This window comes from Myxine glutinosa, chromosome 11 (genome assembly GCF_964187855.1).
Source record: "Myxine glutinosa chromosome 11, kmMyxGlut1.1, whole genome shotgun sequence".
Classification (NCBI taxonomy): Eukaryota; Metazoa; Chordata; class Myxini; order Myxiniformes; family Myxinidae; genus Myxine; species Myxine glutinosa.
Window position 1 is genome coordinate 317,378 of NC_136271.1, and position 26,256 is coordinate 343,633.

A 26,256-nucleotide genomic window follows, 5' to 3' on the forward strand; every position below is an offset into this window, starting at 1 on the left:
GAAATGGATAAGCTTATTTATATTGGAACAACAATTCTTGACGTGTCAAAATTATTAATGTATGACTACTACTACAACAACTTAAAGAGGAGATATGTGGATGATATTAATTTACTTTACATGGATACAAAGTTTTATTTTGAAAATCAATACGGAAGATATTTATGGGGATATGTCTCAATATATTGATATTTATGATACAAGCAATTATAACCAAAACAACAAGTTGTTTTCGACAAATAATAAAAAGGTTATTGGAAAGTTTAAAGATGAATTGGGTGGAAAGGTTATGAGTGAATTTGTGGGGTTGAGAGCAAAGGCTTATGTGTATAAATATATTGATGGGGATGTTAAAAAGAGTGATAGAAAGTTGAAGGGAATAAAGAAGAATGTAATTCAAGAGACTATAAATTTTGAGAATTATTATAATGATTGTTTGATGTTGAGAAGGGAAGAGTATAGAAGGATGAATACAATAAAAAGTTATAAAAATCAATTATATACGGAGGAGATAAACAAAAAGGCATGAGGGGCTTTTGATGATGAGGTTTATTTTCGATAATGGAACTGATAGCATCCCTTATGGATATATATATGTTTAAGCAATAAGATAAGTATCAATGTTAAGATAAATATGAGTTAAGATCAAAATGAGTGATAAAAAAAATTAACAAAAAAAGGGGGGGGGGGGGAGATGGGGAGTGGTTTAACGGGCCACCACCACCATTTTTACTGATATACAGTGCGTATCAAAAAAAAGGTAATCCGAATTCAAGGGGTTAATATTGTTGCGGATACGGAGTATGGCTCTCCCCTTTAGCAAGAGGTGGTTAGCCCCTTGTCCTGTTAAGCTAACCGTCTCCGCTCCTGGTACTTGTAACACTCTCCCGTGGGATGGAACAGATCAGGGTTATGGGTCCAGGGTTTACCCCGAATACCTTTATCCGTCCCTCCGCAGAACAGGGGGACAAGTACCGCTCGAACCCCGGTTTTAGATGTTCTGGTTGCCGAGCGGTTTTAGCAACACGACGTTCGAGCCATTAGCAAGACTAACCCGATCCTGAACATTGGCCGAATCGTGCCACAGGTGCTCAATGATGGAAGGGACAAGGACGATCGGACGAGGAAGAAGAAGAAGAAGAAGACAAAGGTAGGAAATAACAGGATTTATTATTTTTTACACAAGACTAAAGGAAGAAAAGCAATCAAAGTAATATACCGCAAATGGAAGAAGACACAGTGCAATTTCTAGCTTATCTATACAGTCTTACTTATATCCCAGACAACATGAAAGACGGACGACAATCAGCCTTACACGGGGAATGATGATAGGAATGGCAGGAGGTTCGTTCCTCCAGCGAGGTTGCTTGTCGTCCCTTCTCCCTTCTCCCTTCTCTCCCTTCCTGTCTCTCTCTCTCCCTTCCTGTCTCTCTCTCTCCCTTCCTGTCTCTCTCTCTCCCTTCCTGTCTCTCTCTCTCCCTTCCTGTCTCTCTCTCTCCCTTCCTGTCTCTCTCTCTCCCTTCCTTCCTGTCTCTCTCTCTCCCTTCCTGTCTCTCTCTCTCCCTTCCTGTCTCTCTCTCTCCCTTCCTGTCTCTCTCTCTCCCTTCCTGTCTGTCTGTCCCTGTCTGTCCGTGTCTGTCTTTCTCTTTCTCTTTCTCTTTCTCTTTCTCTCTCTCTCTCTCTCTCTCTCTCTCTCTCTCTCTCTCTCTCTCTCTCTCTCATTCTCCCCTCCAGCCTCAAACCCAGCTCCTTCAACACGCACCCAGCTCTCGTACCCATTCAGCAGCACGTTCTCCTCTCGTATGTCTTTTCCTCGTACCAGTTGTACCAGTTCAGCAGCCATTCTTTCTCATGTCCTCTGGTATATCCTGGCGTTTCTCTCAAGCGGGGGTGTCACGCCCTCGGCCGTTTTGGGTACCGCCCCTCCCCGTGCTCTGATTTGTGGCCTTATATGGCAATGCCATGGTCTTGTATCCTTATTTGGGCATGGAGCTAAACAGCGCGCCCCTCGTGGCGAGCCACGGGCTTGTATCCTTATTTGGGCATGGAGCCGAACAGCGCTCCCCTCGTGGCGAGCCACGGGCTTGTATCCTTATTTGGGCATGGAGCCGAACAGCGCGCCCCTCTTGGCGAGCCACGGGCTTGTATCCTTATTTGGGCATGGGGCTGAACAGCCCCGCCCCTCGTGGCGCGCCCTGGGCTTGTTTCTTTCCGGCGACCCCGCCCTTCCTGTCCAAACAGAGCACGGAGCACATATTCACCATAGCAGCGAACGCCGCTTCCAAACCCAGGCCAGTTGAGAGGGCGCGCACCCCACGCTTGTCAAGCTGCTTTACCCAGAGAGGGAGAGTTTGGCTGGGAAATGTAATTATTGAAGGGGAGCTATCCTTATTTGATTCGGTGCAATGGAGTGTCAATTACTGGGCAAAAGAGCCTTAAACTGGAACACATAATAAGGGAATAACTATTTAGAGGTTCTAAGATTGGCTAGGTGTATGCGATGAATTAACTAAGGGGACGACTTTTGACCTTTACAATTATGGAGATATTTACACAAATCATGACATTTACAAAGGGTGGTATTTACAAAAATTACAGGATTCTCAAATCCGTTACAATATGCAAAGGTTATTTAGTTTGACAATTTACATGTGGTTTACCAATTATGAGGAGATCCTCAGCTTTCCATTGATGCCTTTTATGCATCATTGCTGTCATACATGACCGAGTATGTCCATTGAAAATGACAAGTTCAAATCGCATTTTTACAAGTTTGGCTAATCGGTGCAAGACGGTTTGAAATGGATGCATTACTTGTCGACTGCCAAGTTGATTATGTAAAATTGTTAAGCTGGTCTGGTAATCGTCGGTTGTGTCATCCTTTGTTTAAGATGGGTATTTAAGATGGGCCTACAGTGTATGGGGTTGGAGACAGTCTGAGTCATTGAAAAGATGGTTCAACTTATGACTGAACAGCAGACCTTCGTGGTTACAACCTTTCACCAAACTGGAAGTTTGCAGCGAACTCATGATGCGTTCAGGGAACGTTTCCCAGAACGGGAGCCTCCAGCAGCCAAAACCATCTGGGCGAATGTTAGAAAATACCAAGAGCATGACACTAGCCTCAACCGCAACAAGGGGAATTCTGGTAGGAGGCACACTGGGCGATCAGAAATGAACATTGCAGCAGTAAGGCAGCAAGTTTTGGAGCATCCTAGGGATACCAGCGCAAGACGAAATGGGACGGATTGCCTTAGGCAACATTCAACCGAATCACAAGACTAGACCTCTACCAACATCCATATCGGATTCACATCCGGCATCAACTTACGCCAGGGGATTTTGCCAGGAGGCTGGTGCTTGCCGGATGGTTGATAGCACGTTGGGAAGCAGATGTCAATTTCCTGAGGTATCTCGTTATCGGCGACGAAGCTGCTTTCGCCATGGATGGCAAGATCAATACCCATAATGTTCTTGAATATGCACTGAGGACAACCCCCAGAATTTAATTTTGACACCAACATGAATCGACATAAGTGGACTGTTTGGTTGGGACTTTGTGGAAGTGGTCAGGTGATCGGACCATTTTTCTTTCAAAGGAATGTCAATGGTAACAGGTATCTGCAGATGATCAATGATGAAGTTTTACCGCGGCTGGAGGAGAACTTTGAGTGACAGGTTCGTGGTGTCTTCAGATATCTCTGGTGGGCCCAAGACGGCGCCCCAGCACATCGTCTTATCGCTGTCCGAGATCGACTGAGGGAACTCTTTGGAGACCGAGCCATCACCCTCAACCATGCATTGGAATGGCCACCAAGATCACCTGACCTCACACCATGTGATTATTTCCTTTGGGGACATTTAAAGAACAAGGTGTTCGTAACTCCTCCCCGTGATCTTGACGAATTGCAGGGCCATATTCGACATGAAGTGGATGCTTTGCGCAATGATCCGGCTATGGTGAGACAAGCAGTTCAGGGCATGCTCCGCCGCTGTGAGCTTTGTGTTGAAAGGGGAGGTGGACATGTTGAAGGTGTGGGTGCATAAAGGCCAATCATTCCTGAGAAAAGTTCACATCTGACGTTCATTTTGCACCAATTATCCTGACTTGCATCGATTAGCCAAACTTGTAAAAATGCGATTTGAACTTGTCATTTTCAATGAACATGAACATTTTCAATGAATGAACATTTCAATGAAAATGAACATGTTTGCCCTATGTTGACATTTTGGCCTATGTTGACCTCAACAATAGTTGGAGGTTGAATTCAGTGACCAGATATGCAAATCTTCTTAACATTTCAAGTCAATCAGATGAAAATTGAGCATTTTAGAAATATGACAAAGTTGGTGACCTTTGGCCGATGTTGACCTATTATCCTTTTAACCCCAAAAACAATAGGCTTCTTGTTTATGACCAGCTGTACCATTTGGTGAAGTTTGGTAATGATCGGTTGAAATTTGTGACCTGTAGGCGACTGACATACAGACAAACTGACAGCAGACAGACTGGCAGACTAACAGACATTTTAACGCACAGGACGAACCAATATACTTCCAAAAATCTTCGATTTTCACAAGTAACAAGCAAACAGACCGGGGAGAAAACATAACCATCAATGCACCTACGGTGGTGGAGGTAATTATCTGAGCTATATAACGACGATGTATTATGCATGCACATAAGCAGTACACGTGTTTGCTTCATGTATGTAACCGGGTTATTTTTACTTTTGGGAGTAATCGAGGGTCTGTTGCCTATACACCGCCCAAATAAAGAGATGCGTCAAAACAACGTGATGCACGCTGTAGGGTTTCGGCCTTTATTCCCTTACTCTGCTATGATCTTAATAATCATAAAGATAACACGACGACGCCGCTGGTCGCTCCCTATGGGAGCCGGTGCTTTTAGTGTCCACGATGCACATACCTGTTCGTACAGCTCAATGGCCTTGGAATACTGCTCTATCTGTGCAGCACGTGAAGCCACATTCAGTAGGCATTTGTTTGCCAAGCTGAAAAAGAAACGAGTCATTCATTTACACAGAACTGGCTCAAGAAATCAAGCATGCAACTCAACATTTCATTTATAGTCCGGCAGCTAAGCTAAATATAGCATAACAATTGTGCATTTTGTGAGGAAAGCACCAAATTTGGCACACTAGTAGACTATCATATTATGAAAAGATCTGGATATTGGGCCATCTCAGATTCAGAGATTTGATATTTGCAAGATTTGCAGATTTGCAAGCTGAGATTGCAACGCCAGGGACGGCCGACTCCTTCCTGCGAGCTGCCCACGTCACCCGCACAAGAAGAGCTCATCAAATCACTGCAGCGGCACTGCACATCCTGCAACACCGTGCGTATGAACGCCACTGTATGACATATGCTGATGATGCAGAAGACCTGCCTGAGTTCGAAGACTGGTGTCACCAGAGAGGAGAAGACATTCCCAACTTTCAGTACTGGGCAACTGTGCTGGAACTAGAGATGTTGGTACTGGTCTACGTGCGTTCTCTGCGGCTGGCTTCATTCACGATGTACCTCGATGCCCTGACGGAACTGGTCCCATGTTTCCATGCCTTAGACCACACACACTATGCCAGGTGGGTCCCTGTTCACCTGAGGGACATGGTTGCACTCCCAATGAAGCACCCAGATGTAGCCAGAGAATTCAGGGCTGGCAACTTCACTGTACAGAAGACGAAGAAGGTGTTCTCTTCGATCCCAATCGAATCGAAATCTTCCAAAAATCAAATCTCTGAATCTGAGATGGCCCAATATCCAGATCTTTTCATAATATGATAGTCTACTAGTGTGCCTAATTTGGTGCTTTCCTCACAAAATGCACAATTGTTATGCTAAGTTGCCCCACTATTATGGGTTTATAGATGCACGAATACCTTCATATTTTTGGAGTTTGATTTGTTACATCATTCACCATTTTCACAAGCATACCACAACATATCACATAATGGAGGATAAAAAAATGGAAAGCGCTGAAGGACATACCTGAATTGTGTGAAGGAATTAATGTTTCTATTCAGTTAGAAGGTTTTTTCGCAGCACTTGCTCTTTCACAAGTCTTTCGACTTCTTACATGGTATTAGATTCCATGTGCTTACATGGCATAGGTTCTTACATGTTCTATAGTTCTAACATGGTATGAGATTCCATGTTCTTACATGGGATATGTTCTTACATGTTCTATAGTTCTAACATGGTATTAGATTCCATGTTCTTACATGGGATATGTTCTTACATGTTCTATAGTTCTAACATGGTATTAGATTCCATGTTCTTACATGGGATATGTGCTTACATGTTCTATAGTTCTTACATGGTATTAGATTCCATGTTCTTACATGGGATATGTTCTTACATGTTCTATAGTTCTGACATGGTATTAGATTCCATGTTCTTACATGGGATATGTTCTTACATGTTCTATAGTTCTAACATGGTATTAGATTCCATATTCTTACATGGGATATGTTCTTACATGTTCTATAGTTCTAACATGGTATTAGATTCCATGTTCTTACATGGGATATGTTCTTACATGTTCTATAGTTCTTACATGGTATTAGATTCCATGTTCTTACATGGGATATGTTCTTACATATTCTATAGTTCTTACATGGGATTGGATTCCATGTTCTTCCATGGGATATGTTCTTACATGTTCTATAATTCTTACATGGGATTGGATTCCATGTTCTTTCATGGGATATGTTCTTACATGTTCTATAGTTCTTACATGGGATTAGATTCCATGTTCTTACATGGGATATGTTCTTACATGTTCTATAGTTCTAACATGGTATTAGATTCCATGTTCTTACATGGGATATGTTCTTACATGTTCTATAGTTCTTACATGGTATTAGATTCCATGTTCTTACATGGGATATGTTCTTACATGTTCTGTAGTTCTTACATGGTTTTAGATTCCATGTTCTTACATGGGATATGTTCTTCCATGTTCTATAGTTCTTACATGGGATATGTTCTTACATGTTCTTTAGTTCTTACATGGGATTAGATTCCATGTTCTTACATGGGATATGTTCTTACATGTTCTATAGTTCTAACATGGTATTAGATTCCATGTTCGTACATGGGATATGTTCTTACATGTTCTATAGTTCTAACATGGTATTAGATTCCATGTTCTAACATGGGATATGTTCTTACATGTTCTATAGTTCTTACATGGTATTAGATTCCATGTTCTAACATGGGATATGTTCTTACATGTTCTATATTTCTTACGTGGGATTAGATTCCATGTTTTTACATGGGATACGTTCTTACATGTTCTATAGTTCTTACATGGTATTAGATTCCATGTTCTTACATGGGATATGTTCTCACATGTTCTATAGTTATAACATGGTATTAGATTCCATGTTCTTACATGGCATATGTTCTTACATGTTCTATTGTTCTAACATGGTATTAGATTCCATGTTCATACATGGGATATGTTCTTACATGTTCTATAGTTCTTACATGGTATTAGATTCCATGTGCTTACATGGGATAGGTTCTTACATGTTCTATAGTTCTAACATGGTATGAGATTCCATGTTCTTACATGGGATATGTTCTTACATGTTCTATAGTTCTAACATGGTATTAGATTCCATGTTCTTACATGGGATATGTTCTTACATGTTCTATAGTTCTAACATGGTATTAGATTCCATGTTCTTACATGGGATATGTGCTTACATGTTATATAGTTCTTACATGGTATTAGATTCCATGTTCTTACATGGGATATGTTCTTACATGTTCTATAGTTCTGACATGGTATTAGATTCCATTGTCTTACATGGGATATGTTCTCACATGTTCTATAGTTCTAACATGGTATTAGATTCCATATTCTTACATGGGATATGTTCTTACATGTTCTATAGTTCTAACATGGTATTAGATTCCATGTTCTTACATGGGATATGTTCTTACATGTTCTATAGTTCTTACATGGTATTAGATTCCATGTTCTTACATGGGATATGTTCTTACATATTCTATAGTTCTTACATGGGATTGGATTCCATGTTCTTCCATGGGATATGTTCTTACATGTTCTATAATTCTTACATGGGATTGGATTCCATGTTCTTTCATGGGATATGTTCTTACATGTTCTATAGTTCTTACATGGGATTAGATTCCATGTTCTTACATGGGATATGTTCTTACATGTTCTATAGTTCTAACATGGTATTAGATTCCATGTTCTTACATGGGATATGTTCTTACATGTTCTATAGTTCTAACATGGTATTAGATTCCATGTTCTTACATGGGATATGTTCTTACATGTTCTATAGTTCTAACATGGGTTGAAGAGAGTGAGGGACTTTGTTCCAGAGGTGGGAGAAAAGAGGAGTGAAGGTGAGCAGAGAGCCTAGACTTTGGCAGTTTAACCACAAGAGGGTTGCAGGCAGATCTTGTGCGACCTGTAGGAATATTTGGAGGACAAACCACAGAGAGCTGGGGGAGCAAGGCCGGAGAGGAGTAGGTAGGAGACAGACCACCTGCGGTGAGCGAGTGAGTGAAAGACACTCAGAATCAGCTTCATCGCGGGAGATTCCAATGATTCTGAAAGCTTTGGTTTATACAGCGTGAAGACGAGCTGGGTGTGAGGCATAAGGGCCAGCCCAGAGGGGAGAACAGTATTCCATTGAGCTGCAGATGAAAGCCTTGTATGTGGTGAGGAGTGAGACCCAAGAGCTTGAGTGACAGAACTTCTTGGAGAGGATTGTTGACAAAGTAGATGGGAGGGTTTTCAAGACGGTCTTTTCGGAGAGACAAAGTGAGAGTGTGAGATTTGTCAGGATTGAAAGACATGTTCCACTTGTTTGACCAGTCTGTGATTTTGTCCAGGTCTGCAGAGAGTGAGGAGGCTGCAGACTGCCGATCTGAGGGATGAGGTATGGAGCGGCAGAGAGTAGAGTCATCAGCAAAGAGATAGAGAGGATTTTCCAGAGAGTCGCAGAGATCATTGATGAAGACCAGAAAAAGCACAGGGCCCAGAACACTGCCTTGGGGAACTCCAGCCTGAACAGGAAGAGGAGATGAGAGAGACCCATTCAGGGCCACACGTTGACTACGACCAGAGAGGAAGTCCACAAGCAATGCGTGGAGATTTCCATGGATACCATAGGAGGAGAGTTTGGTGAGCAGAACGGGGTGCCAGACCGTATCGAAGGCACATGATATGTCAAGGGAGACAGCTCTGATTTCCTGTTTGGCATTGAGGACCTCCATCCATTGTTGAGACAGCAGGAGCAGCATGTCCAGAGTAGAATGACCTGGTCTGAAACCAAATTGATGATCGGAGATCAAGCCATTGGAGAAGAGGAAGGATTTGATGTCAGAAGCCATGATTGATTACAAGACTTTGCTGATTATTGGGAGAAGGCTGATTGGTCTGTAGTTGCAAGGATCTGTTTTTGCACCTTTTTGTGTAAAGCGGTGACGTTGGCCGATTTCCAAGCTGATGGCAGATGGCGTTGAGCAAAAGAAAGGGTGAAGAGAACAGAGAGAGGGTGAGATAGAGCGGCACAGCAGGATTTTAGGACCCGTGGGCTGATGCCGTCAGGTCCAGTTGCAGAATTGGTCACGGGTGTGAATTTTGTTTTTAGAACTATCGAGCCTCAAGGGAAAGTTGGACAACAGTTAAGAAGTCAATGGATGGAGAATGTAGCAGATAATTGAGCAGGCAGGCAAGGGTCACACACAAACAAGCAATACAAGAAGGGTCAATAAAAAAGCATGCAGCATAACGAGGCAGATCGAGATAGGGAAATCCTCCTCTGCTTTTGTATGCACATGCACATGGCCATGAGCTAAGAGCAACATCGTTGGCTGGGGAAGTTGCATGTGAAGGGTACAGTACAGTGCCCCGTGCATGTTCAAGCAGGATTTTGGAATTTGGCCAGGATGCTGGCGATAGTTCACCTACTCTTCACGAAAGACACTATGGGATCTTTAATGTCGATCAGCTAATACCAGCAGATGGGATTCCCAGTTGAATGTCCAGACGAGGAAGATCACACATTCACACACCAGGATAACCATTTATCCATGTGCCGAGATTCAAACCAAGGCTATGTAGCTCAGAGGCGAGTATGCATTTATCTAGGCTATCCTGGCGGCCCATAAAGGATGAGAGGCCAGCAAACAAATTGAACAGAAGACCAAGGAGAAAGTTCAGTGAGACTACAAATAACATGGGTCATGATGGAAGACATGAGAGGCAGTGGGTATTTGCCTTGAACGGTTGGAAAGAAGAGGATGACTGAGTGACTCACGAAGAGAATTCCAGAGATTAGTAAAATAGATAACAAAGGAGTCAAGGTGAGAAGTGACAATGGATTTTGAAAGCACAGAAAGGTATTGGCTGCTGGAGGAGCAGACGTAACCTGGTGAGGCTGTGGAGGGGTGATTGACAGAAAGGGCCGAAGGGACATGAACCAGACGAGAGGCAGTACAGGGGCACACATCCATCCAAAGCCACCAAGTTGTAGATGGTAGGAGAGAATAATTTCCTGCACTTCATCATCAGAATGCTGCCTCTGGATGCGTGAGATGAGAAAGAGCACAGCAACAACCCAGAGGGAAGACAAACTCCATGGCATTGCAGAGGAATGTCTTGTGCACAGCAAATACCTTCTTTTTTTTGTATACAAGATCGAGGCTCGTGAAAGAGCTAACATTAATCACACAAAAAGTCAAACCGACACATAAAATACAAAATAAGGGGAGCGGTAGACAAGAATGGGGAGAGAGGGGAAAGGACACAAACACAACATTTGAGAGCAAGGACATCGAGAGAAATGAGGGAGGGAGAGGGCTTGGGGGGAGGTGGAAGAGGTATAAAACATATGAACAGGGCCATAGCTGTTCGAATTCAATGGGATTTAGATCTGGACTCATTGCTGGCCACTTCAGAACAGTCCAGTGTTTGTCTTGAACCATTCCAGGGTGCTTCTTGAAGTGTGTTTGGGGTCATTGTCCTGCTGCAAGACCCATGACCTTCGACGGAGACCCAGCTTTCTGACACTGGGTTGAACATTGCGCTCCAAAATGCCTTGATAATCTCCTGATTTCATGATGCCATGCACACATTCAAGGTACCCAGTACCAGAGGGAGCACAGCAACCCCAAAACATCACTGAACCTCCTCCATGTTTGACTGTAGGGAAGGTGTTCTTTTCTTTGAAGGCTTCATTTTATTTTCTGTAAAGATAGAAATGATGTGCTTCACCAATAAGCTCTAATTTTGTCTCATCTGTCCACAGGGCATTCTTCAAGAAGGATTTTGGCTTGTTCAGGTGTGTTTTGGAAAACTCCAGTCAGGCTTTCTTATGTCTCTCTCTCAGCAGTGGGGTCCTCCTGGGTCTCCTACCATAGAACCCCCTTTCATTGAGTTGGCGACGGATGGTGCGAGTTGAAACTGTCGTACCTTGTGTCTGAAGGTCAGCTTGAATCTGTTTGGCAGTTGATCGAGGTGCTTTCTCCACCATTCAAACAATCCTTTGCTGCAATCTTCGATCAAGTTATCTCTTGCAGCCACGTACAGGGAGGTTGGCTGCAGTGGCGCAGTGCCATGGGCCTTAAACTTCCTGATAACATTGCGTACAGTGGACACAGGAACATCAAGGTCTCTGGAGATGGACTTGTAGCCTTGAGATTGTCCATGCTTGGCTACAATTTTGTGTCTGACCTCCTGAGACAATTCTCTGGTTTTCGTTATTTTTTCCATGCTCATTGTGGTACACACAGTGACACAAAACAGCATAATGACTCCTTTTCTCTATTCAAACTAGTTGAATGAGTGGTTTTTATATTGCAGGCACCTGCAACTCACCATGGGCAAGTGCAATCCCAAAGTAAATGAGACTCACCTGCTTGAAATCTAATTATTTCTAACAACATCTAAAAGGTGTCAATAATATTGTCCAGGCCATTTTAGGATTTCTGTGTGGAATAAGCTAAGATTTCGTAATTACTTCAGCTTTTTTTGTTTTGTTCCACTGGAAACCAAAGAAATACAAATGTGGATACCAAAGGAGTTTTCAATTTTATCAATTTTCTGCAAGAAAAGGTGCATTATTTTAAAAAGTGCAAGCGTGCCAATATTTTTGCCCACGACGGTATGTCTCCTCCATAACTCCAAAACTTTGAAACCTAGTGGCCCCAAACTTTGCATGCATACTTTGAAATCTCCAAGGGATTGCATGAATAAAAACTGGGTGTTTGGATGTGTTAAAACACCCTTTTGAAGATGATTAGCGGGGTGCTCATAACAAAAAATCCAAATAAGCCTTACCAAAAGGGTGGTGCGCCATCTTGGTCAGCCCTCTGTGACAATGCTGGGTTCTTAAGCCGCCATTTTGTTTTGGCCTATTGAAACGTGCCTTGGCTTGGAAAGACTATGTTACTCTCACAGACTAATTAAAGCATATAATAAAAATCTGGATTCAGATTTGAGGATATGACCCCATACACTTAATAAGAATCGAAATCTGGAGTGAAATCTGAAAAATTTAACAACATTAGCGATTCTTATAACTAAAGTGTATTTATGTAAGCAAGGCTGTTCTCCTCATTCTGCAGTCACAGTAATTCACACCTCCATATGATAGGGTGTTTTTTGTAAGTTGCAAAATGCTTCAACTTTATTCCCTTTTATCATAATTTCATTATTCTGATTGTAAACAAAAAGAACACGGAGAAAAAGCGCGAACAAAGCATTAGTGCTTCTACTTCCTCTGCTGCTTCTTCTTCTTCCTCTGCTTCTACTTCTTCTTCTTCAGAACATGATGGAGAAACTCAGCTATTCATGGAATTGCCAAAACATCAAAATAAATTTTATTATTCCCTCAGCATTTTTGGCAACATACACCACCCAGATCTTCTTCAAACTCAATGACAAACATTTTATTCAAACTCTGAAACCGTTACTGAGAAAGTCTGATTCTGATCATTCTTCTTCTTCTTCAAACTCGGCAAACCATTACGAAGAAACTCAGCTATGCCTATAGTTTACCGAAAGGCTTATTCGTTCACCGCTGTTATGTCTGGGTGCATGGTGTATATAGAGCCTCACGGCTCTGAAAATTCCATAAAACTTAAAAATAAGACAAATAAGATACCTCCTTCTCCATATTCAGCGAACTGACAGGTAAAATTTGCTGGTGACGGGTGGTATTTTAAGAGAGCCCTGCAGTTCCGGCACCATGGTGTTCACACACGTCAGATTAACAATGGTTCCTGAGGGGCACAAGCCAGGGGTATGTTCTCCCCCCCCCCCCCCCCCCCCTAAATTTCCCCATAGGGGAAATTGAAGAGGAGAAAGGATTCTGCCACAAGAGACTGGCGGACACAAGCAAGGTACACGAATCCAGCGCACCAGCAGGTGGCGCGAACATCCAGGCGGGGAACTGGAATGCATGCCCCGCCTATCGACCGATCGGGCACGCCTGGGGAAAAGGCGTGGCCTCGGCACATATATGCGGGCCCTAAGCTCGAGCCCGCCCAGTGCTGCAGTTCCGAGCTTTCATAATAAAGACTCTTGGTTTTATCAAACGCGTTGTGGCCTACCTCTTTGGCAAGCAAGTTGTGTGCGCAGCACCACACTTCACTGGTGACCCCGATTGGTTCAGCCGTCGCTGACCACCGAATGCGCCATGGCCAACAACGCTGTCGCGGTAAAACTCCCAGAGATTTGGGAAGCACAGGCCGATGTGTGGTTCGTGCAGGCCGAAGCGCAATTCCAGCTTCGAGGCATAACGGCGGACGAGACCCATTACTACCACGTGGTCGCCTCCCTCGGGCCCGGCACTGCCGCCCGTGTCATGTCCATCCTGCGGCACCCGCCGGACGACCACAAGTACGGGGCGCTCAAACGTCTCCTCATCGCCACGTTCGGCCTCACGGAGATCGAACGGGCCGACCGCCTCCTGGACCTTCCCAAACTCGGCGACACACGACCATCCGTGCAGATGGATTATATGCTGTCGCTGTTGGGTGACCAAGCCCCGGATTTCTTATTCCGGGTGCTTTTCCTACGCCAGCTACCTCGACAGGTACGCCTCGTGCTGGCCGGTTCCAAAATAAGGGAACCCCGCGCCCTGACCATAGATGCCGACAAGTTCTTCGCGGCTTGCGACACGCGGGCGAGTTATGGTGCGGCCGTCGTGGATCCCTAGGCTGATGCTACTGCGTCCCCCGTGGCCACTGCCACGCCCCGCCCACCACCACCACCACCGCCGAGAAAACCGCGGCCGCCACTGCCCTCGCCGCCGCAAGCCTGGTGCTATTTCCATGCCAGGTTCGGCCACAAGGCCAAGAAGTGTTGCCCGCCGTGCTCGTTTGGCAGGTCGGGAAACGGCCAGGCCGGCGCTCGGTAGCGGCCCTGAGCGTCGGCCATTCCGGCAGCCTCCTATTCATCACGGACACCTTGTCCGGGCGCCGTTTCCTCTGCGATACAGGAGCGCAGGTAAGCGTCATCCCAGCCTACACGTCCGACAAGCGAACCGCGGGCCGGGGCCCCGCTTTGCTTGCCGCCAACGGTACACCCATCCACACGTTCGGGAAGCGCTGCCTCTCCCTGCGGTTCGGAGGGCAGCGCTTTCAATGGTCGTTCCTGACCGCCAGCGTGCCCATGGCATTGCTCGGTGCGGAACTTCCTATGTGCGAATGGGTTGCTGGTCGACGTAATGCCTAGACGGCTCGTTCAGGCCAAAACCTTTAGCTCGCTCGCTTGTTCGCTGAGCAGCTCATTGAGCGGCTCACTGAGCGGCTCACCGGGCGGCTTGCCAAGCGGCTTGCTGGACGGTTCCGTCCCGGCGAGTTTAGTTTGCACGCTTCCGGCAGCGGACGACTTTACCCGCCTCCTCGCCAGTTTCCCGGCCCTCACGCAGCCCACCTTTTCAGCGGTGGCCGTTAAACACAGGGTGGAGCATCACATCACCACGGTCGGGCCGCTGGTCTATGCCCGGGCATGCCGGCTCGAGCCCACGAAGCTCGCCGTGGCGAAAGCGGAGTTCGCCACGCTGGAGCGGCTGGGGATCGTGCGCGCTCCAACAGCGCATGGGCTTCCCCGCTGCACATCGTGCCGAAGCCCGGCAGGGGATGGCGGCCGTGCGGGGACTACCGCCGGCTCAACGATGCCACCACCCCCGACCGCTACCTGGTCCCACACATTCAGGACTTTTCCGCCCGGTTGGCCAACACGACCGTGTTTTCAAAGGTGGACCTCATCCGGGGCTACCATCAGGTCCCCGTCCAACCGGACGATGTCCCGAAGACCGCCGTCATCACCCCTTTCGGCCTCTTCGAATTTCTAAGGATGCCCTTCGGGTTGAAGAATGTGGCTCAGGCGTTCCAGCGGCTTATGGATAGCGTCTTGCGCGACTTACCTTTCCTGTTCGTCTACCTGGACGACATCCTAGTCGCGAGCATGTCCCGGGAGGATCACCTGCTGCACCTCCGCACGCTGTTCGAACGCCTGGGCCAGCACGGCCTAATCATCAACCCTGCCAAGTGCCGTTTCGGTGTCACCACCATCGACTTCTTGGGGCACCGCATCACCGAGCACGGGGCCGTCCCTTTACCGGCCAAGGTGGAGGCGGTCAGGGATTTCCCATGGCCCCGCACGATCAAGGGGCTCCAGGAGTTCCTGGGCATGGTAAACTTTTACCACCGCTTCGTGCCCCACATCGCCCAGCTCCTCCGCCCCTTGCACGAGGCCCTCCGGGGCAAGCCGGGCAAAGGTGACATCGCCTGGTCGGAGCCGATGGCCGCGGCGTTCGCGGGCGCAAAGCTGGCTCTACCCAACGCCACCATGCTGGCGCACCCGGCGCCCGATGCACCGATCGCCCTCACCACCGACGCGTCGGATTACGCAGTGGGCATGGTGCACGAGCAATGGGTGCGTGGTGCTTGGCAACCGCTGACGTTTTTCAGCTGGCAGCTTCGCCCGCACGAACGCCGGTACAGCACCTTCGACCGTGAGTTGCTCGGAGTCCACCTGGCGGTCCAACACTTCCACCATCTGCTGGAGGGCCGCCCGTTCACGGCCTTCGTTGACCACAAGCCCCTTGTGTTCGCGATGGCCAAGGTCGCCGAGCCATGGTCGGCACGGCAGCAGCGCCACCTCTCTGCCGTGTCCGAGTACACGACGGACATCCGTCACGTGGCGGGTAAGGACAACCCGGTGGCGGATTGGATTTCCGTGGACCGCCTCAAGCCGGCCCACCTCGATCCGGACCACCCCCCGCCAGCGGCTCTGCCTCCGCCTCGAGGCCGCCCCCCAGCGGTCGGACCCCCGGCACCCCCGCCAGCTGCTCTGCCTCCGCGTCGAGGCCGCCCCCCACGGCGGTCGGACCCCCGGCACCGCCCAGCCCCGCTGTCCCGCCACCCACCAGACCGGCACCCATCGCCAGGGGGCGTTTCGGCGGGGTCATCCGGCTTCCCCGCAAACTCACCCTTCAGGTGCGCGGGAATTCTGGGGGGGCGCGTGTGGCGTACACAAGCAAGGTACACGATTCCAGCGCACCAGCAGGTGGCGCAAACGTCCAGGCGGGGAACTGGAATGCATGCCCCGCCTATCGACCATTCGGGCACGCCCGGGGACGAGGCGTGGCCTCGGCACATATATGCGGGCCCTAAGCTCGAGCCCGCCCAGTGCTGCAGTTCCGAGCTTTCATAATAAAGACTCTTGGTTTTATCAAACGCATTGTGGCCGACCTCTTTGGCAAGCAAGTTGTGTGCGCAGCACCACACTGCAAGACACTACTACTACTACCACAAGAAATCACTCAAGACCCACCTGTTCAACACTGCATTCAACATTTAACCCACAGCATTTAACCCCTGACTATCTCTTCTCCTTCTCCTTCCTTTTGCTTTGATTATTTACCTATTGATTTTTGTCTTTTTGCACTTGTTTTTTGTACTCTGTCAAAGCGTCTTTGGGCTTCTTGAAAAGCGCTATATAAAATAAATGTATTATTATTATTATTATTACTTTTCAATGGAAGAGCAAGAAAAAAGTTCCATCCAGGACAATGATCTGCTTGCATGCATGGGAAAAATACACCAGCAGGTTATGTTGAAGACCCTGCACATCTTTGGCTGATAACTTAATGAGCAGAACTGTGTAAAAGATGTCGTCAAATGATTGGAAAATGCTCGAAGACCTCGAAGACCCTCGAAAAAAAAAACCCTGAAGACCCAAAACACCCCGAAAACCCAAAACACCCCAAAGACCCAAAACACCCGAAGACCCAAAACACCCCAAAGACCCAAAACACCCAGAAAACCCAAAACACCCAGAAAACCCAAAACACCCAGAAAACCCAAAACACCCCAAAGACCCAAAAGACCCTGTAGACCCAAAATACCCCAAAGACAAAAAAAACAAACCAAAGACCCAAAAAGACCCCGAAGACCCAAAAAGACCCTTAAAGACCAAGAAGAACCAAAAGACCCTTAAGACCCAAAAGCCCCTGAAGACCCTTAATACCCAAAAGCCTCTGAAGACACCAAAGACCCAAAACATCTCAAAGACCCAAAACACCGTTAAAGGCCCAGAGGATCCAAAAGACCCTGAAGACCCAAATGGCCCTGAAGACCCAAAACACCACGAAGACCCAAAAGACACCAAAATGGTCAAAGATGCCTACCCCTCTGAAACGACGTGTGGTGAGTCGTGCGGAGCGCACCGAGTCACGCTAGTTATTATAATAGAGCAAACGTATAATATGGTTATGTCGTTATGTTTTTATGCGACGAAAACATCTTTTTCTTCTTCATATAAAATTACCACCCTCTTATTAACACTCTTAATGACGTTTAGACTGCTGAGACCCATCAGACCTTTGACGAATCTTTAATTCCACCAAGACCTTTAAGACCATCAAGACCTCCGAAGACCTAAAATAACCTTCAAGACCCTGAAGACCCAAAACACCCCAAAATACCCTTGAAGGCCCAGAGGCTTAAAAAGACCCTGAAGACTCAAATGACCCCGAAGACCCAAAATACCCCAAAGGACACAAAATACCCTAAAGACCCAAAATACCCTTAAAGTCCCAGAGGATCCAAAAGACCCAAAAGACCCTGCAGACCCAAAATCCCCTGAATACACCGAAGACCTAAAAGACCCAAAAGACACCGAAGACCCGTAAGACCCAAAAGCCTCTGAAGACACCAAAGACCCAAAACACTTCAAAGACCCAAAATACCCTTAAAGGCCCAGAGGATCCAAAACACCCTGAAGACCCAAATGGCCCTGAAGACCCAAAACACCATGAAGACCCAAAAGATACCGAAATGGTCAAAGATGCCTACCCCTCTGAAACAACGTGTGGTGAGGCGTGCGGAGCGCGCCGAATCACGCTAGTTATTATAATAGAGCAAACGTATATAGTTACGTCATTATGTTTATATGCGACGAAAACGTCTTCTTCTTCTTCATATAAAATTAAAACCCTCTCATTAATCCTCTTAATTACGTTGAGACTGCTGAGACCCCTCAGACCTTTGACGACCCTTTAATTCCACCAACACCCTCAAGACCCTCAGAAAATCATAGCTGTCTCCATTGACATATCACGTGCCTTCGATACTGTCTGGCACCCAGCTCTGCTCACCAAACTCTCCTCCTATGGTATCCATGGAAATCTCCACTCATGGCTTGCGGACTTCCTCTCTGGTCGTAGGCAACGTGTCGCCCTGAATGGATTTCTCTCATCTCCCCTTCCTGTTCTGGCTGGAGTTCCCCAAGGTAGTGTTCTGGGCCCTGTGCTATTTCTGGTCTTCATCAACGATCTCTCCGACTCTCTGGAAAATCCTCTCTATCTCTTTGCTGATGACTCTACTATCTGCCGCTCCATTCCTCATCCCTCAGATCGGCAGTCTGCAGCCTCCTCACTCTCTGCAGACCTGGACAAAATCACAGACTGGTCAAACAAGTGGAACATGTCTTTCAATCCTGACAAATCTCACACTCTTACTATGTCTCTCCGAAAAGACCGACTGGAAAACCCTCCCATCTACTTTCTCAACAATCCTCTCCAAGAAGTTCTGTCGCTCAAGCTTTTGGGTCTCACTGTCTGCCATGATCTTTATTGGGAAAACCACATTTCCAAGCTGGCCTCCAAAGCCAGTCGCCGACTGGGCATCCTCCGTCGTACGAAGTCCTTCCTTGGCACACCTGAGCTCCTCACCACATACAAGGCTTTCATCCGCAGCTCAATGGAATACAGTTCCCCCCTCTGGGCCGGTGCTCCTGCCTCACACCTAGCTCGGCTTCACGCTGTTGTAACCAAAGCTTTCAGAATCATTGGAATCTCCCACGATGAAGCTAACTCCGAGGGCCTTTCACTCACTCACCGCAGGCAGGTTTGGTGGTCTTTCTGTCTTCGACCGACTCCTCTACGGCCTTGCTCCCCCAGCTCTCTTTGTGCTCTGTCCCCCAAATATTCCTACAGGTCGCACAAGATCTGCCAGAAACCCTCTTATAGGTTAAACTGCCAAAATCTTTGCTCTCTGCTCACCTTCACTCTTTCATTCCCCTTTTCTCCCGCCTCTGGAAAAAACTCCCCCACTCCCTTCAATCCCACCCCTCCCTCCAGGTCTTTAAAACAGCTGTTCACCACCATCTCTTATCTTCCCCCATCCAAAACCTTGATCTCTTCTACCCCCGATAATTCACCCCAAATCCACTCTTTTTTTTAAATACCGACTTTTTTCTTTCCTGGAAGTTCCAGCAGTGTCCATGTGTTTTTTTTTTAACCTCTCCCCCCCCCCCACCTTCCCATGCCTCCTCCCCCCCCCCCCAAGCCCATATGTTTTGTACCTCTCCCACCTCCCCCCAAGCCCTCTCCCTCCCACAGTTCTCTCGATGCCCCTGCTCTCAAATGTTGTGTTTGTGTCCTCCCCCCCTCTCTCCACATCTTGTCTACCGCTCCCCTTATTTTGTGTTTTATGTGTCGGATTGACTTTTTGTGTGATTAATGTTAGCTCTTTCTCGATCCTCGATCTTGTATACCGAAAAAAAAAAAAAAAAAGACCACCAAGACCCCTGAAGACCCAAAATAACCTTCAAGACCCTGGAGACCCAAAACACCCCAAAGACCCAAAATACCCTTGAAGGCCCAGAGGCTCAAAAATACCCTGAAGACTCAAATGACCTCGAAGACCCAAAACACCCCGATGACCCAATAGACCCGATGACCCAATAGACCCGAAGACCCAATAGACCCAAAGACCCAAATACCCCGAAGACCCTGAAGACCCAAAATACCCCGAAGACCCAAAATACCCCAAAGACCCAAAATACCCCGAAAAACCAAAACACCCCGAAGACCCAAAACACCCCGAAGACCCAAAAAGGCCCCAAAGACCCAAAACACCCCGAATACCCAAAAGACCTAAAAGACCCCATCGACCCACAAGACCCAAAACACCCTGAAGACCCCAAAGACCCTTAAAGACCATTTAGACCCGAAATACCCCAAAGACCCAAAATACCCTTAAAGGCCCTAGAGGATCCAAAAGACACTGAAGACCCAAATGGCCCTAAAGACACAAAACACAATGGAAACACAAAAGACCCAAAATACACCGAAATAGTCAAATATGCCTATCCCTCTGAAACGACGTGTGGTGAGGTGCGCGGAGCGCGCCGAGTCACGCTAGTTTATACAATTGAAGGACAAAGGAGGAGACTCAAACTTCCACTTCATTTTTTTCCTGCATGCACAACAGCTCATTCACTTTTGATGAAGGCTAACAGGATCAAGATACAAACCAGAGGGTTGGAAAACCCAATCACTGTGATGTAAAATAGGTGTAGTATAGGTATCAAAACGAAGATTTCAGTTGGAAGACATGAACAATCCAAAGGTCTCACATCTCACCTGTTTGACTCTTCTGCTTTGTAATAATCAGCAGCTTGTTCGTAATGAGCCACAGCCTGCACATGTTAAAAAAGACGGTGTTAACAAAGACTGCTATCACCAATATCAAAGACAACAATCAATTTCTGGCATAGAGCCCAGCAGTAAGAATAAAATCACTTTAGCAGAATGTTGTTGTTGCGTGCAACGTATATTTGTCATAACGACCATTCAAATAAAAATATATATATTTGAGGTTTAATTCGGGCGCTCACAAAATCTTTATCATTGATAACTCAAATTCGGAAATTCATAGTATCAACATTAACAACAGGTGTAAAGTTAAAACATTTGTCAACTTGCGATTTTTCTACATTGCACACCAACTTCTCACATCACAAACTCATAATCACTATTGGTAAGCAGATGCACCAGTTGTTACGTGAGAATCATAAACATTTAACCAAATGTTAAATTATGTCCTTACAAAAAAAAGCACGAGGGCTTCAGACCTTCTGAACCTTGATAAAAAAATATTTTTTCACCTTTGAAATTATGATACAAGAAACTTGCGAGTTTATGGAACACTTTACTCTGCAGTCTTGAGAAAAAAGGATGTGGGGCGGGTTAGAAAGTGGCAAATTTGATTGGTCGAGATGAGGCAAAATACAGTAAAATTTTATCCACTGCTAAATGGAAGGGTTTTGAAAGTGCCAAAAAGCGATTTGTGTTCTACACTGTTCAAGTACAATGCCGAAAGAAAGTCTGCACCCCCTTTCAAAATTTTCACCTTTTCTTACCGTGTAACCTGGAATTAAGTTGCATTAAATCAGACTTTTACCACCTTTATTTACACATCGTAACCTACAACTTCCAAGTGAAAAACAAATTCTACAAATTTCAGAAAATTAATAAAAAATACAAAAATAGAATATCTTGGTTGGATAAGTGTTCACCCCCCTTGAGTTATTACCTGGTGGAAGAACCTTTAACAGCTATTACAGCTGTGAGTCTGTTGGGATAGGGCTCTACTAACTTTGCACTTGATTGATTGCCCCTTGATTGGGCAATATTTTCCCATTCTTTTGTACAAAACTGTTCAAGCTCAGTCAAGTTTTGTGGGGAGCGTTGATGGACAGCAATCTTCAAGTCCTTCCACAGATTTTCGATTGGATGTATGTCACGGCTCTGATTGAGCCACTCAAGGACATTTATCTTTTTGTTCCTTAGCCACTCTTTGTACCTTTGGCTGTACTTTTTCTGTACCTTTGGCTGTGTGTTTCGGGTAGTTATCATGCTGAAAGGTGAACTTCCATCCCAATTTCAGATTTCTAGCAGAGGGCAGTGGGTTTTCCTTTAGGAGTTTTCTTTATTTTGCTCCATCCATTTCCCCTTCTATCCTGACAAGTGCCCCAGTCCCTGCTGATGAGGAACAACCCCATAAAATAATGCTGCCACCACCATGCATCACAGTAGGGATGGTGTTCTTTGGGTGATGTCCTGTGTTGGGTTTGTGCCATACGTAACGTTTTGCATTTGGACCAAAAAGTTCCAACTTGGTTTCGTCAGACCACAAAACTTTTTGTCACATTGCTCAGAATCTCCAGATTTTTTTTTTCATACCTCAAACGGATCTCAAGGTGTGCTTTTTTGAGTAATGGCTTCCTTCTTGCCTCCCTACCATACAGGCCAGACTTGGAGTGCTTGGGATATTGTTGTCACATACACACAGTGACCAGTCTTTGCCATAAAGACCTGCAGCTACTACTACTCTGACTCCTCTCTGGTCTTGCTCCCCCAGCTCTCTCTGTGCTCTGTCCCCCAAATATTCCTACAGGTCGCACAAGATCTGCCAGCAACCCGCTTCTGGTGAAACTGCCAAAATCAAGACTCTCTATTCACCTTCACTCTTTCATTCCTCTTTTCTCCCGCCTCTGGAACAAACTACCCCACTTTCTTCAATCCCACTCCTCCCTCCGGGTCTTTCAAACAGCTGTTCACCACCATCTCTTATCTTCCTCCATCCAAAACCTTGATCTTTTCTACCCCTGTTAATTCACCACAATTCCACGTTTTTTGAAATACCGTCTTCTTTCCTGGAAGTCCTAGCAGTGTCCACGTGTTTTTATTTACCTCTCCCACCCCCACCCCCTTCCCATGCCTCCTCCCCCCCCCCCCCCCCCCCCACACACCAAGCCCTCTCTCTTCCACAGATCTCCCGATGTCCCTGCTCTCCATCTTGTTCTCCCGCTCCCTTTATCATATGTTTTATGTCTTACGTGTCAGTTTGTCTTTTTTGTGATCAATGTTAGCTCTTACACGAGCCTCGACCTTGTATACAAAAAAGAAAGAAAAAAAAGAAAGAAAAGAAAAGCTAATTCAAAGTTGCCATTGGCCTCTTGGTGGCCTCTCTAACCAGTCTCCTCCTTGCTTGGTCATCCAGTTTGGAGGGACGGCCTGATCTAGGCAGGGTCTTGGTGGTACCATACAGCTTCCACTTCTTAATGATTGTCTTGACTGTGCTCCAAGGGATATTCTTGGGTAAAATGCCAGGGGCATAGAAAGGCCCCTTTATATAAGGGTATGGGCCATGTGGCAAAGTAGAAGAAAGAAGGGACATTCCATAGCTTAGAGAAAATGTCGAACAATAGAAAAGAAGGGACATTCAAAAAATCTCGTGTGCATGCGGGACTACCCTTATGTTCTTAAGAGGAATCAAGTAATGCTCTAGAAAAGTTCATATAAAAGGGCACCCCACATCTGGCAAATAAAATGCATTTACCTCTTCATGCAGGATTGCAGGTGTATGAATCAAATTGGAACCCCTTCATTTATACCCATCCCCTGATCTGTGCCTTTCCACAACTTTATGCTGGAGGTCCTTTGAAAGCTCCTTGGTGCTTATGGTTGAGTCTTTGCTATGAAATGCACTACCCAGTAGAGAAAACCTACAGGAACAGCTGATTTTATTCTGAAATAATCAGAATCACTACGATTTAGCACAGGTGGAGGCCAATTAACTTGGTGTGTGATTTTGAAGGTGATTGGTTACACCTGAGCTAATTTACAATTGCTATTATAAAGGGGGTGGGCACTTATCCAACCAAGATATTCTAGTTTTGTATTTTTAATAAATTTGGTGAAATTTGTAGAATTTGTTTATCACTTCAAAGCTGTGGGTTAAGATGTGTAAATAAAGGTGAAAAAAAAAATCTGATTTAATGCAATTTAATTCCAGGTTATAAGGCAACAAAAGGTGAAAATTTTGAAAGGGGGTGAAGACTTTCTATAGGCACTGTATATAATTCAATTGAAACAAGAAGAATAAAAAGACATAAAATGTTATAGCTCCCCGTGTTTTTCGGAATTTTGCTATAATGAAGTTAAAGGCCGTCAGTTAACCATCTTTGGGAGGATTACAAAATAAAATCTTCTCATATGTATACTCTCAAATATTGTTTGTGCCAAGTTTGAACAAAATTGGTCCATGCATGTCCCAAAATGGTTGGGGACACGTTTAAGTAACAAAATGGCCGCTAGTCAGACATTTTGGATTTAACCTCAAAAATAAATGACGTGCATATGTAAGCAATCATTCCTTTTGTATGTGCAAAGTTTGAACAAGATCGGTAAATGCATGTCAGATAAATGGTTGAGGACATGTTCAATATCGGGGGTTTTTTTTACAACTAAAATGGCTTCCAGTCTACCAGTCGGCCATCTTTGATCAGATCACAAAATAAAGTAAGGTGCATATGTATACATCATATACAGTCACGTGAAAAAGTAAGTACACCCCATGTAAAGTTTTGACTTTTTCAACATATTTCAACATACAGCTATTTGATCTTCATTTCAACAATATTGATAGATAAAGGTGATATAATATAACAAATATCATGAAACAATTACATTTTGTAGTCCATTGTATAATTTAAATAAACATAAATGCAAATTTCGCATGTGGAAAAAGTAAGTACACCCTTGGCTCTAACAGGTAGTATTGCCCAATTTGGCAGAAACAACCTCAAGTAGGCGTTTCTTAAAACTGTCTACCAGTCTCTGACATCGACTGAGAGAAATTTTTGCCCACTCCTCCATGCAGAATTCTTTCAGCTGTGCGATGTTTGAGGGGTTTCTTGCATGCACAGCTCGTTTCAAATCCCCCCACAACATCTCGATGGGATTTAGATCCGGGCTTTGACTTGGCCATTCCAAAACCCTCCATTTCTTTCTTTTCAGCCATTCCTTGGTGGATTTACTGGTATGTTTAGGGTCATTGTCATGTTGCAAGGTCCACCTTCGGTTAAGTTTCAACTCTCCGACAGATGGCCTCACAATATCCTCAAGCACCGTCTGGTACAATGAAGAATTCATAGTGGATTCTGTGATGGTGAGCTGCCCAGGCCCTGATGCAGCAAAGCTGCCCCAAACCATAATATTTCCACCACCATGCTTTGCAGTTGGTATCAGGTTCTTGTGGTCAAATGCTGTCTTTAGTTTTCGCCAAACATGTCTTCTGAATCTGTGGCCAAATAGCTCCACCTTTGACTCATCTGTCCAGAGCACATTGTTCCAGAAGTGCTGGTCTTTCCCTCGGTGTTCATTGGCAAACTTTAGTCTTGCCCTGATGTTCTTTATGGACAGAAAAGGTTTCCTCCTGGCACACCTCCCATGTCGATCAAATTTGTGCAGCCTCTTTCTAATGGTAGACTCGTGCACTTTGACATCAACAGTGGCAAGAGCTGCCTGTAAGTCCCGTGATGACATTCCAGGGTTCTTCGAGACTTCTTTCAGCATCTTGCGGTCTGCTCTCGGGCTGAACTTGCTGGGGCGGCCTGGCCTGAACAAGTTGGCAGTTGTTTGGAATCTTCTCCACTTGTAGATGATCTTCCGGACAGTCGAATGATTGATTTCAAATTGTTTGGAGATCTTTTTAAATCCCTTCCCAGACTCGTAGGCGTCTATAACCTTCTTTCTGAAGGCCTCGGAGAGCTCTTTTGATCTAGGCATGGTGACGCCGCACACTTCAACAACAAAGAGCAAACCAAACTAAATGTCTGAGGTTTAAATAAGACAGGTTCCTCCAAGATCCTCTCTAATGATGTTCTAATCATTTGCACCTGAGCTGGTGCACCTGATTCTAATTTTAGGTATTTGAAGTAGTGATAAATGTCGGGGTGTACTTACTTTTTCCAAATGCTAAATTTGCATTTATGTTTATTTAAATTATACAATGGACTTCAAAATGTAAATGTTTCATGATATTTGTTATATTATATCACCTTTATCTATCAATATTGTTGAAATGAAGATC

The 26,256-nt window shown here is 45.5% G+C and overlaps 1 protein-coding gene across 4 annotated transcripts in view; it reads right to left on the bottom strand.

Moving 5' to 3' along the window:
• LOC137417753 (alpha-soluble NSF attachment protein-like) overlaps positions 1 to 26,256 on the bottom strand; it is a 323,838-nt gene that overhangs the window by 150,556 nt on the left and 147,026 nt on the right. For all 4 annotated transcript variants that reach the window (XM_078786322.1, XM_078786324.1, XM_068103653.2 and 1 more), the window contains exons 6-7: positions 20,961 to 21,016; positions 4,931 to 5,015 (exon numbers count right to left, since the gene is read on the bottom strand). In XM_078786322.1, coding sequence (XP_078642448.1) covers positions 4,931 to 5,015; positions 20,961 to 21,016 — 141 coding nt within the window. The remainder of the gene's footprint in view (positions 1 to 4,930; positions 5,016 to 20,960; positions 21,017 to 26,256) is intronic.